Source organism: Lynx rufus, unplaced genomic scaffold, assembly GCF_022079265.1.
Source record: "Lynx rufus isolate CCGP_SWC_20201006 ecotype Redwood Valley unplaced genomic scaffold, mLynRuf1.p SCAF_11, whole genome shotgun sequence".
Classification (NCBI taxonomy): Eukaryota; Metazoa; Chordata; class Mammalia; order Carnivora; family Felidae; genus Lynx; species Lynx rufus.
The window spans coordinates 62,914,745-62,927,136 of NW_025814825.1; the positions used below are offsets into that span (position 1 = coordinate 62,914,745).

Below are 12,392 nucleotides of genomic sequence, written 5' to 3' on the forward strand. Positions count from 1 at the left end.
CAGACAGCAAAATTCCTCCAGATGCCCTCGCCCTGGGTGCCCTGAGCTGGAGTCCCCACACCCCCAGGAGCACGGCCTTGGTTTCCCCTACCCTTCTTGCCCACGTCTGGGAGGGCGGCGGGAGCCTGGTCTCTGCAGCCGGGGCAGACGTGCCGTGATGTGATCCGCAGGACCCCCAGGTGCCTCTCAGGTTCTCCACCGGGAAGAGCTTGTATTCATTGGTTTCATTTTTCATTGGTTCCAAGAGATACGTGTTATTTTCAAATGTAATAAGTCCCCTGTTGAAAAAGAAAGAAGGAAAAAAGTATATAATTTTTAAAGGTAGCTTCTTGTTTATGGCCAAGGCCCTGTTCTTAACAAGGGAAGGAATGGCAGGAGAAAGGCCAATTTATTTATATCCTCGGGTTTTAAGGCCATTTCTGTGCAACATGTTTGCATGGATTTTCTTCTTGCAAATGTTTTGAAAGCAATCTCGGAAATTTTTTTGTTTCAAATATTTCATGGTAAAGAATAGACTGCATTTAGCCTCTATTTTTTTTTTAAATTTCAATTTACAATTTTTTTTTTTTTTTTTACTGGCAAAAAGAGTTGAGAGAAACGATGTTTCCTCTGCCTTGGAAAATAACTCTATCTGAATTAGCAGGTGTGATGCAGGAGGGAAATCTTTTTCTTTAAAGGCAAATTCCTGCATGTGAATTATTCAGTCTGGTCCACTACGTTTCCTAAATATTTGAAAGGATTCTGATGTAAGGTTGAGCACCCACTTCTACTTATTTGTGGGAGACGTGTCAACAAAGGAAGCAGTGTAAGGGCACAAAGCATTAGGACTGCTTCCTGAAGGCTGAGGTCTGTGACTTGGCTAAAGGTGGATCTCTCTTTATAGGAGAGAGGACTACTGGGAAACATCCTGGGCCTGAGGTTGACAAGGCGGCCTTAGGGGTCTGGCAGTCTGGGCGTAAGGTCCAGCTCTGCTACTTACTAATAGTGTGAACTTGACCTCTTTGACCTTGGTTTCCTTACCTGGCAAATGGGATAGTAATACCTATTTCTCTGGGCTGCTATGTCATCTAATGGAAACTTTTAGTCCTGTGGAAGCCATAGATCAGTGCTTAAATGGTAGCTGTCCTCTTTGTTATTAACAAGGGCAGGTCTGCGGTTTAGGCTTCTTTCTATTAACGTGTTATTCCAAAGACTGACAATTTCCGGAAGGTCCTGTGCTTTGATAACACATTTGCCCACACACTGGCCATCCGTGACTCCCTGATAGGAAATATAGCATTAATATGATACATACACTTCTGCGAATGACAGTAACTCCTTAATTACTGAAGTAACTTCAATACTTCAATACAAAGGAACTTTGAAGTAACTTTTCGATCTGGGAATAAAGGTATAAATTCTTTTAAAAAACAGACAACTTTGTTACACATTCTCTGCCTTGCAGAGAGAGAAGGTGGCATCATGCCAGGGACCACGATGCGCGTCTGCCCTTCTGGAGCACGACAGAGCCGAGGCAATGTTCCGCTTTCCAGAAATGAGCAGCGCTAGCCTAAGGCGGTCAGCTTCCTTCAGGTGTTAGGGGAACACTGCCCCACATGATGGCTTCTGTTTCTCTCTTTTCCAGTGTGGGACGATAAAGTAATTTAAAAGGCTCTTCTTGGTGTTGAAAGAAGGATTGTCTTTGGAGAAATGGCAATTTGAGTAATAGTCAATTGGCAGCTTTAAGACTCTTCCCACGCAATAATGGAAGCTTCTAGAGACTTCCATTATTTAGCAAGGTTACCACAACCTCTCTGCTAGAGAAATGCCTACCACGTCATGTGAGATTTATCACACTGTAAACAGACACGTCTGACAGAGTGAGCCTTAACCTTTTTGGAGACCTGAACCCTTTTATACCCTTCTCCCAAAAATTCACATAGGCACATGTCTACGATATTTTGCAGGTCACGTGAGAAGATTCAGGACTGTGGATGAGGTCCACAGGCTCAGGTTTCAGGCAGTAGTTCTAACACACGGTTCACACTGCCTCAACTCAAGGATCCGAGGCCGCCTCAGTGCTGAAGAAAGAGTTGAAAAAGCGCATTGCTCCATTCCTCTTCTCCAGAAAACCTGAGCCTGTTTCCACAAGAGGGACCTTAGAACGTGTTCCTATGTCATTCATTACTGCTTATTTCGGCTCTTCGTTCGTGCTGTGCTTCCCGTTTCAAAATTTTAGCACATGCGCTGTTAAAGCAAGTGCCATCTTATGCTTATGGATGGCCCATTTATGGGTGAATAGTCACTCTTCGAGTTGACTAGAATGACAGTATTTCAGTACTCACATAGGATGGAAGGAAGAGGTCTGAATGAGTCACATACTTATGTTGAACACAACCGGTGAACAAATACACTCTACTCGGTTCATTATTATTCAACTGGTTTACTCCACCAGTCCAATGGAATGAAGTTATGGGCAGTGGGAAAGAGCAAGTTCATGTCTGGATGCGTGTGCCCCAATTAATGTCTTCATGTGTCTCCAGGAGACCGTACACACAAGACTTTGGCCATCTGCTCTGTTGGGGCGGCTCGTATCTCTCTTATTAAAAAGTTCTTCGAGAAACAAAACTTAGGTTTTGAAGTCTGGAACGGGCAATGGGGGATTTTTGTTTGTTAAAGTTGATTTTAAAGAGCCTAAATTAAGATAGAGTACTTAAAAAAAATAGGCCAAGGGAATGCGGAAAACAAACACACTTGAAGGGAAAGCATAGATTTGCTAAAATACTGACTTTCTTGCCCCAAAACAAAGATGATCCCAACATTTCACTTCATACACCAACGTCTTCTATTTTGCATTAGATTTAAATGAGCTGAACCCTCACAGTAAAACATGTCACCAAGTTCTAATCACGAGAAACAAATTACTGAAAAAGTTTTTCTACTTTATGGAAAATTTTTAGAAATTGTGTACTTAGTCATAAAAATGTTCTCATATCTCCTTTTATCTTTTAAGTCATCCAAGGGCCAGATGTTGAGAAACTGGGGTGAAGGCTTTCCCTTTGCTCCAAACAACTCGCAGCCTGTAATGCAGCTTAATTAAATAATTGCTTTGGGCTGTCTTGAGTACAATTAATCATTTAGCCCTAGAGGTTGCTGGAAACAACAGTGGACACAAAACTCAAGGATTCAGGGTTTCTGAGATGTAAAATTTTGATGTTCTCACAGCCCTTGCTGGCCCCGAGCTAGATAAGCGAGTGTAATTTAAGCTAAATGTCATAGATATTTAGTTGTAAACTTGGAGCTGGAAGTATCTCGGAGTATGGAATTTAAATCCAGCAGACTCTGAAATTGGGGCTTTTTTCCCCAGCCAGAGTCGGGGCAGGAAAATGAAGACCATGGGTACCTTTTCCAGGGAAAGACAGGAGGATCCTGGACCGGCCTCCATGGTGGGGAGCGAGGCTGAGTTCTTGGGCAGTGAGTTGAGTATATGAATGGAGGAAAGTGGAACAGAAAGGCATGGTTGGGGGGTGATGAGGGCCACCTGATGGCACTCTGTCTGGGCTGTGCTCATTGCCTTGATCACCCAATGGATCTGCACCCGGCTGTACCTCTGGCCGTGATCTTGACTGTCAAGGACACGCAGGTGGCTGGAGGCAGAGCTGGGACCCGTGGGCCCAAGCCCTGCGCCTCTCAACCCTCACGCCTTCTTGCTTCCCTCCAGCGCTGTTGTGAGAGGGAGGTGGGGCCTCTTGTGAGAAGCACGAGAAGGAAAAAGAGCCAGAGAAATGGAGTGGCTGCTTTGAATATAGGCAGCCTTCCTTAAAAGTTTAAAATCGTGGTGTTTTTCCTTCAACGGCAACAAAGAGGAATCTATTAAAATTTTAAATTGACTTTCAAAGTGAAAACTCAGGAGGCCTATATTTCCTCCAGATAAGTTTTTGTTTTCCTCAAAATTCAGTTTTTAATCTCCAAAGCAGTGGCGCATCAGGCAATAACACAGCCTCCTGCTGTCGTTCTTAGTATGATCTTTCTTACGACTCCCGGGCAATTCGGAGAGTGGCGCATGGAATTTGACTACCTGTAATAAGGCAACGATTAGAATATGTGAATTTTCCGGACCCGGTTCCATGTTCAACTGCTAATTGAATTTTCGTGGGAAAAAAAAGACTTCCGGTCTCAATATCAGGCTGTCAGTCATAAGTTAGAACCACGGTTGGCATGAAATCTAATTTCAGTCCTTTCCTGGGGGAGCCCATGGGTAAAAGTAATATCCCACCTCACGCACGCTGGATACAGCGATCGCAGCGATGTTACTGAACACGCAAGCCCCGTTGGGCTTATTTCCAACGAGTAATTTCCATGAGAACGACTCATGTACAATCAAAACAAATAGGCAGTGTCCCCTGCTGCATGCAAAGCCCGGGCTAGCTAAGGTAGAACACACAAGGATATCTCACCCATGGTTCCCGTTTCAAATGTAATTCACGTCCGGGTTTGGGAGGCATGACAGAAGAGGTAAAACGTTAAACTATTATAAAAGATTTTAATAACAGTTGTGACTGGCACATCAGTAATAATAATAGCAGCTGACGATTTATGAAGAGACCACCCCGTGAGTCAGGCTCCTTTTTAAAAACAACAGCTTTATCAAGAAATGATTCACATACCGTTAAGGTCACTCTTTTAAAGCATGCAACTCGATGACTTTTAGTACGTTCAGTGAGTTGTGCAAACATCACCACTGATTCTAGAATGTTTTCATCACCCCCCAAAAAACTATGTACCCATCAACAGTCACTCCTTATGCTCTCCCGCCCCATGAGCCAGGCTTTTGAATCCCTCTGTTTTCTCTAATATTTAGAGCAATCTTTTTAGAGCAGGTATCATGAGCCCCTTTCACTAAGAGGAAGCCAATGATAAGAGTCCAAGGTCACCGTAGTGGGTTGAATAGTGTTGCCCAAAAAGATATGTCTAAGTTCCAACAAAGGTACCTAGGAATGGAACCCTTGGAAAAAGGGTCTTTTCGGGTGTGATTTTTGCTCACGATCTCAAGGTGAGCTCATCCTGGATTCACGGTGGGCCCTAAATTCAATGACATGTGTCCTTAGAGAAAAAGGAGAAGACAGGGACATGGCGGGGAGGCTACATCAAGGTGGAGGCAGAAACCAGAGTGACACAAGCCAGGACACGCCAAGGGTTGCCAGGAGCCGCCAGGAGCCAGGAAGGACCCACGGTGGATCCTCCCTCCAACACTGCTGACTCCTTGACTTCAGACTTCCGGCCTCAAGGACTGTGACAGAAGAAATCTCTGTCGCTCTAAGCCCCCAAGTTTGGGGTCGCTCGTCATGGCAGCCAGGCAACTCACCCAGTCACACGGCTGGTCAGCGGCACAGCCGGGAAGCCCCAGGTGGACGTGGCTCCCAAGCCCATCCCTCGTCCTTGGCCACACGGGGTGACCGGCCTTCTCGCCTCAGTCACCAAGGACTCGCGCCGGGGAGGCCACAGCGGAGCTCGAGGGCAAAGGCCGCCCACGGGATGGGTGGCCAGCCCCGTGCTGACAGAGGGAGGGGTCACAAATGGGCTGTGTGAAACACGGGGCCTTGAGGGGAGTCTGGGAGGATGGGGAGGGCTTGGAGGGCAGGTGAGTGGCCTCGAAGGAGCAAGAGTCGAGGAGAGAGAAAGGTCAGAGAGCGCAGGCGAACACTGAGGACACGGGAGGGCGGGTGCAGACGCACGGTGGGGGCCGCGGAAGGAAGGCGGGACACACGATGCAGGTTTTGTCCTCTGCCTCCCTCCTTCTCCCTGGCTTTGGCCTTGGCTGCACCACGGCCTCGTCACGTACCGGTCCGCGCCCTCTGTGCGCACTACAGTGTGCCTCTGATACAGCTTCGGCCTCCTGGCCGCCAGGACTCTGTTCTTGCTGCGTGTCCCCTCTTTCCTCTGCCTGCCCCGCCCCCACCCCACGACGCTCTCTCAGATTCTGCAGTGTAACCGTTGGCGGCCACCCCTCTGACCTGCTGGGATGCCAGCTGCTTTAAGGCCCGGGCCATGTCCCGTTCCTCAGCGTCCCCACCTGAAGTCCTGTCACCGTTCCCGGGGCTGCCCTTGGCTGCAGTGACCTTCCGGGCTGGCGCTTACCCCTCACGGCCCAGCCCAGCCAGACCTTCAGGATCGCCCGGCATGCTGGTCCCTTCCGTGGTTTCCCCTGCGGTTTTGTGGACGCCCCCACCTCACAGCCCTCGCTGCGTGGCACGCAAATGCCATCTGGCTGCTTTCCACGCCCAGGGAGTATCTTCCTCGTTTGTTTTGGTTTCCCTGGCCCAGCGCGGGGACTGGCATGACCAGTGGGCGACCAGTACGTGAGCCGGTGAGCAGCGGGCGTGTGCGGGAACCCTGGCACAAGCACGGGAGGGGCGAGTGGGCCTCAGGGGAGCCGCGTGACTTTGCGTGCAGCGGGGTGGCAGGACTCGCGTCAGGCTCAAGCCGCGTTTTTGAAACACGACCTTCTGGAATGTGCAAGATGGCTGTGAAGGAAAGGGAGGCAGGAAGCACGGGTGGGAGGCACCGAAACATTTTTGGAGCAAGGGTTGATCCAGGGTGGGGACGGGGAAATGGGAACAGGAGACACTTTATGCGGAAGCGTGCGGGGGCCGTGAGCACGACGGGGGGGGGGTCATCAAAGGCCACCGGGGGCCAAGTTGAGGCGCCAGAGGCGGGCTGGACCTTTCATGGAAAAGAGGCAGGAGGGGAGCCCATCCGGGGACTGAGGAGTTTGGATTTGGAGGTTTTGGAGTTTCGAGGCAGAGTGGAGCAGGGGAGAGCCCACACTTGACCTTGGGTGACCTTCGGGAGGGACACTGGCGCCGCCCTGCAGAGGGAGCGGAGGAGCTGTGACCCCAGCACTGGCTGCCACAGATGATCCTGCAGGACTGAGGACTCAGTGTCCCCAGGGGAGGAGGAGGCAGGGACACGGAGAGCCCCGGCCTGCGACGGTAGGCGTGGCCATGGGGCGGAGGGCAGGCCGCGGAGGCCAGCCCCTAGAAGAAGAGCGAGCAGAGGGTCCCAGTGCAGGGCTCAGGGCCGGGTTGGCTTCACCTCCACTCCCTGCCAATTTCTCCGTTAACATGGCCTACTGCGCTCCAGAGATTTTTAAAACAATTTTGGACAGGCTAGGACTAAGTGTCACCGACCACTTGATGGCTTGGGGAGAGCACGTTTATGCCACCAAAGGTGACTGGACACCTACAACAGGGCAGGTTCTAGGTTGAGCCCAGGGCCCTGCCTGCCTGGAACTCACGGTCCAGCAGACCGGAAAGTAAAGGCAAGATCATCTCTCCACGCACCTGACTTCCTGGCCCGTTAGACCATTTCGCCGCAGGCCATTTAGGTTGAGCCGTGAGGTCTGTAAAAAGCCACATCTGCCCAGGTGAGTGACCAGAGTCAAGCGACGAGGCACCAGGAAGGGCGGTGAGCACACGGCACCGGACGGGCTAGAGGCCGTGGCTCATTCCCAGGCTGCCTCGCTCCCTCCGTCTGCGTTTCCTCCTAAGATTCCTTTCCCTTCTCACCTCCTCAGCTGAGATTTCCGCTTCCTTTCTTCAAATGGGTCAATTGAACTTGTTTGTTAAGTTGCAAATAATAAAATAACGATTCCTCCATTAAAGCAGAGGGTTTGTTTGTTTTCGTTTTTGTTTTTTACAGTGTCTGTCTTTGCCTTAAATTGCAAATGCTTACTTTCGTTAGAATGGTTATTTCTGATTCCGTGGATCACGATACGGTCAGTGCTGCCCTTTGAAAACTAAGTTGACTTACTATCTTTCGATAGCATGTGGCAAGAAGTATTTCTGCATTTTGTGCTATATTTGATTTCATTATATAAAATCTAGTGTGACGATTTTATATCACACGGTTTAAAGGAACACAACGATGTGTGCGTTTATTGGGGGTAACACATAGACTTGCATCTGAATATTTCTATGGAATTGGATTTTTGAAAGCATTTTGTACGGTCTCCCCCACTGACGGCCAGTGCTAAGAGCTTCAGGTGCTACAAGCAACGTACCAGAAATGTTCCCCATCCTGAAGGTCCTTACAAGGTATGCAAACGTATAGCGAGATATACCAGTCAACTATCAACGGAGCGAGGAAGGATGGGCGCTTTAACACACAGATGTGAGCAGATATTTATAAAGTGTCGGCTCGCCCCTGCTCCGCTCTCCCTCAAAAGTCCAAAATGTCCAAATCCAAACTCCTGGGTCCCTGGATGGGCTCTGGGGTCGGGGCGGGGCTTCGTGAAGGAGGCATCATTTGACTTGGTGAACCTTCCAGAGCCAAATGGGAGGTGGGGAGAGAAGCACGTCCCACACAGAGGGGCAACCAGGGATAAAGACGGCAAGATGTGTGAGGCATGTTCTGGAAACAGCTAGAAACCAGTGCGGCTGGGAAGGGGGAGCTTCCTCACGGTAGAGGACGACGGGGCTGCACAAGAAGATAGGCTCCAAACTGTGCAAAAGGCTTAGCAGGACTAATATGGAACGAGGGGTTAGCCAGACTTGGGACTGAGGTGGTTTTGCTGGACGCAGCCGAGCGACCCCGGGACCCCACTTCTGCATCTGTCACCTGAGGAGTGTGACACCCACTGGCTCTGGTGAGCGTCGCACGAAGAATGCAGAGCCCTGCATAAACGCAGAAGATGCCTCCCTCCCTCTCTCCCTCTCCCTCTCTCTCAACAGAAGCTGGGAGGAGGAAAGCGGGGACAGTGTCGTTTGCTGTGGGATCGGCAGCTCCCAGCCGGGGCGTCAGGACGGGGCCCCGGATGACGGAGCCTCTCAGCTGCTCCGCACCGTGGTGGTGATAACTCTGGCCTTCCCGTCGTGAAAGCAGAAACTGTAATGATGGACGCAGTCTGGCGTCCCCTGAATGTCACCACCACCCCACGGGATATGTGTGCATGCACATGTGTTAGTATGTGCGTGCGAGCATGCAAGTGTGAGTGTGCAAGGGCACGGGTATGACGGTGTAAGTGTGCGTGCGTGTGCACGTTGCGCCCCAGGATCCTAACCCCCATGTCGAAGTACAGTTATTCTCATAACCGATGCTCGTCTGCAACTCTAGACGGCAGTTTCCTCATCTATCAACTGAACGGTGGGCTTGAGTTAGGTTTAAGCCGAATTTCAACCACCACGCCTGCAGGCGATGGCAAAACTCTTGGCCGATCCCCAAAGCGTGAGCCCCCAAGACTTGTCGTGCCAGACGCGAGTCGGAACCGAGCGGGCGGAGCGAGGGAACCGGAAATGGTGCCAGACGGTCCCTTCCCTCAAGGAGCTCCCGCTGCAGGCAGAGAGCAGGACGGGGATGGGAAGGTGGCATTTACGAATCAAATCAGGACACGGGGGAGTGTGCCGGGGCCGGGTGTGCATCCTGGCAGCTTAGGGCCTCTCGGGCGGGAGCAGGGTTCTGTCCCCGGCAACGCGACAGCTGGGTCCCCGCGCTCTGCGGCCTGGAGGAGTCTCTGATGCTCATGGGGGCCCCCCCCCCCGAGGCAGGTGAGGTGAGGGGTGGGGGGCGAGGCACCGAGCAGGGAGAGCAAATGACAGATCAGAACGTCAAAGGAGAATCCCGCATCTTCGCCCTGAAACTGCACCGACGAGGACGGCGCATTTCGGGGCCACGTGCGACGTAGTAGAAAATTAACTTATGCCTGAACTTTGCACTTGGCTCGGAGTCCTCTCGAAGCAGGGACAGACTCCGCGGCCGCACTCACTTTTATGGCCTGTTTTCCGCCTTGCACTGCATTCCCCTCGATTAAAGAGCTCTTTCCTTTTTTATCCTGCTTTCTACCCGGATCTTTATGCTTCTCTCTCCTTATCGTCCTCCCCACTCAGCTTCAAATGAAGAAGGCTGACTTGGTGGCTTGTCCCCACTCTTCTCTCCTCCGGGACTGAGTTCTCCTGGCCGGCCCAGGTTTGATCGAGCCCTTTGGAAGCAGAGCAGGGTGTTCCTTCTCCGCAAAAGCAATCTGCTGGCCTCCAAGTCATGTGTCCCCTAGGACATTTGAGTTTCCCTCCACAGCCCTCGATCTGAATGTGTTTTGGGGTCACACCACACTGAGTTTAATTTTGAATCCCTATTTTCTTTCTCAGAATCCACCGGCTGGGGCCGTGCTAGCTGCCTTTCTCCTTTAGCGGCCGTCTCCATTGGTTCTTCCTCCAGTGAGAGCAGTTGATGGAACACAGCCTTTTCTCTGGTCTGATTCTCCACTTACGGGATCTCAAGGTTGGCTACACAACTCCGGAATTTCTCTGTCGATGCACGGTCTGCTGCTTTTGTAACAACGGCACAACGATCTGGGAAGTCGAAATTCCCAGGAGCGCCATCTCCACTCGGGGCTCCCCACCGCCGCTCCCACCCCTCTTGGTGGTCGACCCCAGATGGCCCAGTACCTGCTCTTCTGACTTTTCCTGAAACCCCAGCCACAAGTATTTGCCAGGGTTCCTCTTGGTCGGATGAAGGTCTGTGCCAAGCGCCCGGGAGGGAACACTGTCCAAGTGCCGGAGACGAGGAGGGGTGCAGGCTGGGAATCGGACACCGCACAATCTGGGGAGAGAGGCTGACCTCTCTGTGTGGGAGGACAGTGACCTGCCCCTTTGGGGGGCAGCCCTGGGAAGAAGGATGGGAGTTGTGACCGAGGGCCGTGGCCAAGCACAGAGGGCAGATTTATCCCATTTGAATATCACTCTGGGAAATACTCTCCAATTTTTCCTTTTCGTTTAAGAAAATTAGTTAATGTCACTGGTTAGGAAATCGTTATCATAAAAAGGAGCTCTCAGGAATACCTCGGAGATACCCCTGTTTTCTTTACCCATCGAGAGTTTGAGGGACGCCTGGCTGGCTCAATCGGTTGAGCATCCGACTTCGGCTCGGGTCATGATCCCACAGTTCACGGGTTCGAGCCCCGCGTCGGGCTCTGTGCTGATGGCTCGGAGCCTGGAGCCTGCTTCAGGTTCTGTGTCTCCCTCGCTTGCCGCCCCTCCCCCGCTCATGCTCTGTCTCTGTCTCTCAAAAATAAATAAACATTGGGGGGAAAAAGATATCCTTAAAAAATAAAAAAAGTTTGAGAAGCCTATGAAAAATCACCTGAAAATTATTATCAGACCGATCCAGATACGTCTGGACTTGGACGGTCTGAAACTTCTTCATCAATGTGTGGAGGGGGCTCATTCATTTCCAAGGATCCTGGCCCTCATTCGTCCTTTCTCTGGCAAAAGCTCACTGGTTTCCCTTGATGCACGCACTCTCCCCACTCTCCATTCCCAGGGTTGGGGATGGCTCACCCCCAGGTTGGCTCAGGGAGTTAAACCAGCGCGTCATACCTACCACTGGCCACTGTGACTGCTTCAGGGATGGGCCTGGGACCCAGTTAGGGCCAATCAGCTGCGTTTTGGGGAACTCTGCTGAACTCAAAAGACAGCCCTCACTCTCCTACCTGCCCTCTGAGGATGTAAGCCCGGAGCTGCCTGCTGCCTGCAGCCTCTGTGTGACCACAAAGATCAGCTGTGCATGAAAATAAAACCAACAAAGAAGAAGGTGGAAGCCAGAGTAGAGACGGGGTGGGCTCTGGTAGCATTAATTAGACCCTGGATCCAGCCATGCCTGAAGCCACTCCTGGCCTTTTAAGTAGCATGAGACTACCTCCAACTTTTGCTTGTTTTTTTTTGTTTTTTGTTTTTTTTTTTTAAGCCAGTTGGAATTAGCTTTCCTGTTCTTCATTCACATCGGCCTTTATATTAACTTGAAGCCTTGAAGAAGCACCTGGCCCTCAATAAATGGCCTTTAAACAAACAGATCCATCTTTTAGGCCCCAGAGAGAAGCAACGGTACATTTTGGACTTTCCCTTTCCACGTGTGTACTAGAGATTCTCCTTTCAAGCCCACTGGGTACCCCACAGGGCAGGGTGTCTGTGAGTCCCACGTGTGATCTTTGCCACTATGGCCTTGCGGGTGTCCAACCCCGTTCCCTCAGGAAGAGTACAGCTTTGCACAGAATGAGCCCAGAGGTACCGCGTGAGCATACCTCCCGCCTGGCCCGGTCCCAGAATCAAAGAACGTGAGACAGTCTCGAGAGTCTGATGGTGTTTCCGCCGGCTGCTCGTTCACGGTCAGGCACAGGGCTGGCTCTCCTATAGGTCGCTGCATCTGCTTTCAAAGCCACCATTTCAGCCGGAGACTTTATCTCTATTTTCACACAAGGAAACTGGGGCTCAGAGAGGCCGGGTGACCTGTCCACTGTTGCACAGCTGGTTCACTGCTCGGGCTGTTGTGTGCGAGGGCAGAAACATCTCGTGGCGGCCCCCGATCATCCGCCTTGAACTGGTCACTCCCCTTCGTCCCAGATGCCATCAGGTCTGACCCCA

The 12,392-nt window shown here is 51.2% G+C and overlaps 1 protein-coding gene across 1 annotated transcript in view; it reads right to left on the reverse strand.

Moving 5' to 3' along the window:
- Nucleotides 1-12,392, reverse strand: part of ADAM12 (ADAM metallopeptidase domain 12) — a 302,117-nt gene that overhangs the window by 101,572 nt on the left and 188,153 nt on the right. The window contains exon 6 of the mRNA XM_047072487.1: nt 92-278. Coding sequence (XP_046928443.1) covers nt 92-278 — 187 coding nt within the window. The remainder of the gene's footprint in view (nt 1-91; nt 279-12,392) is intronic.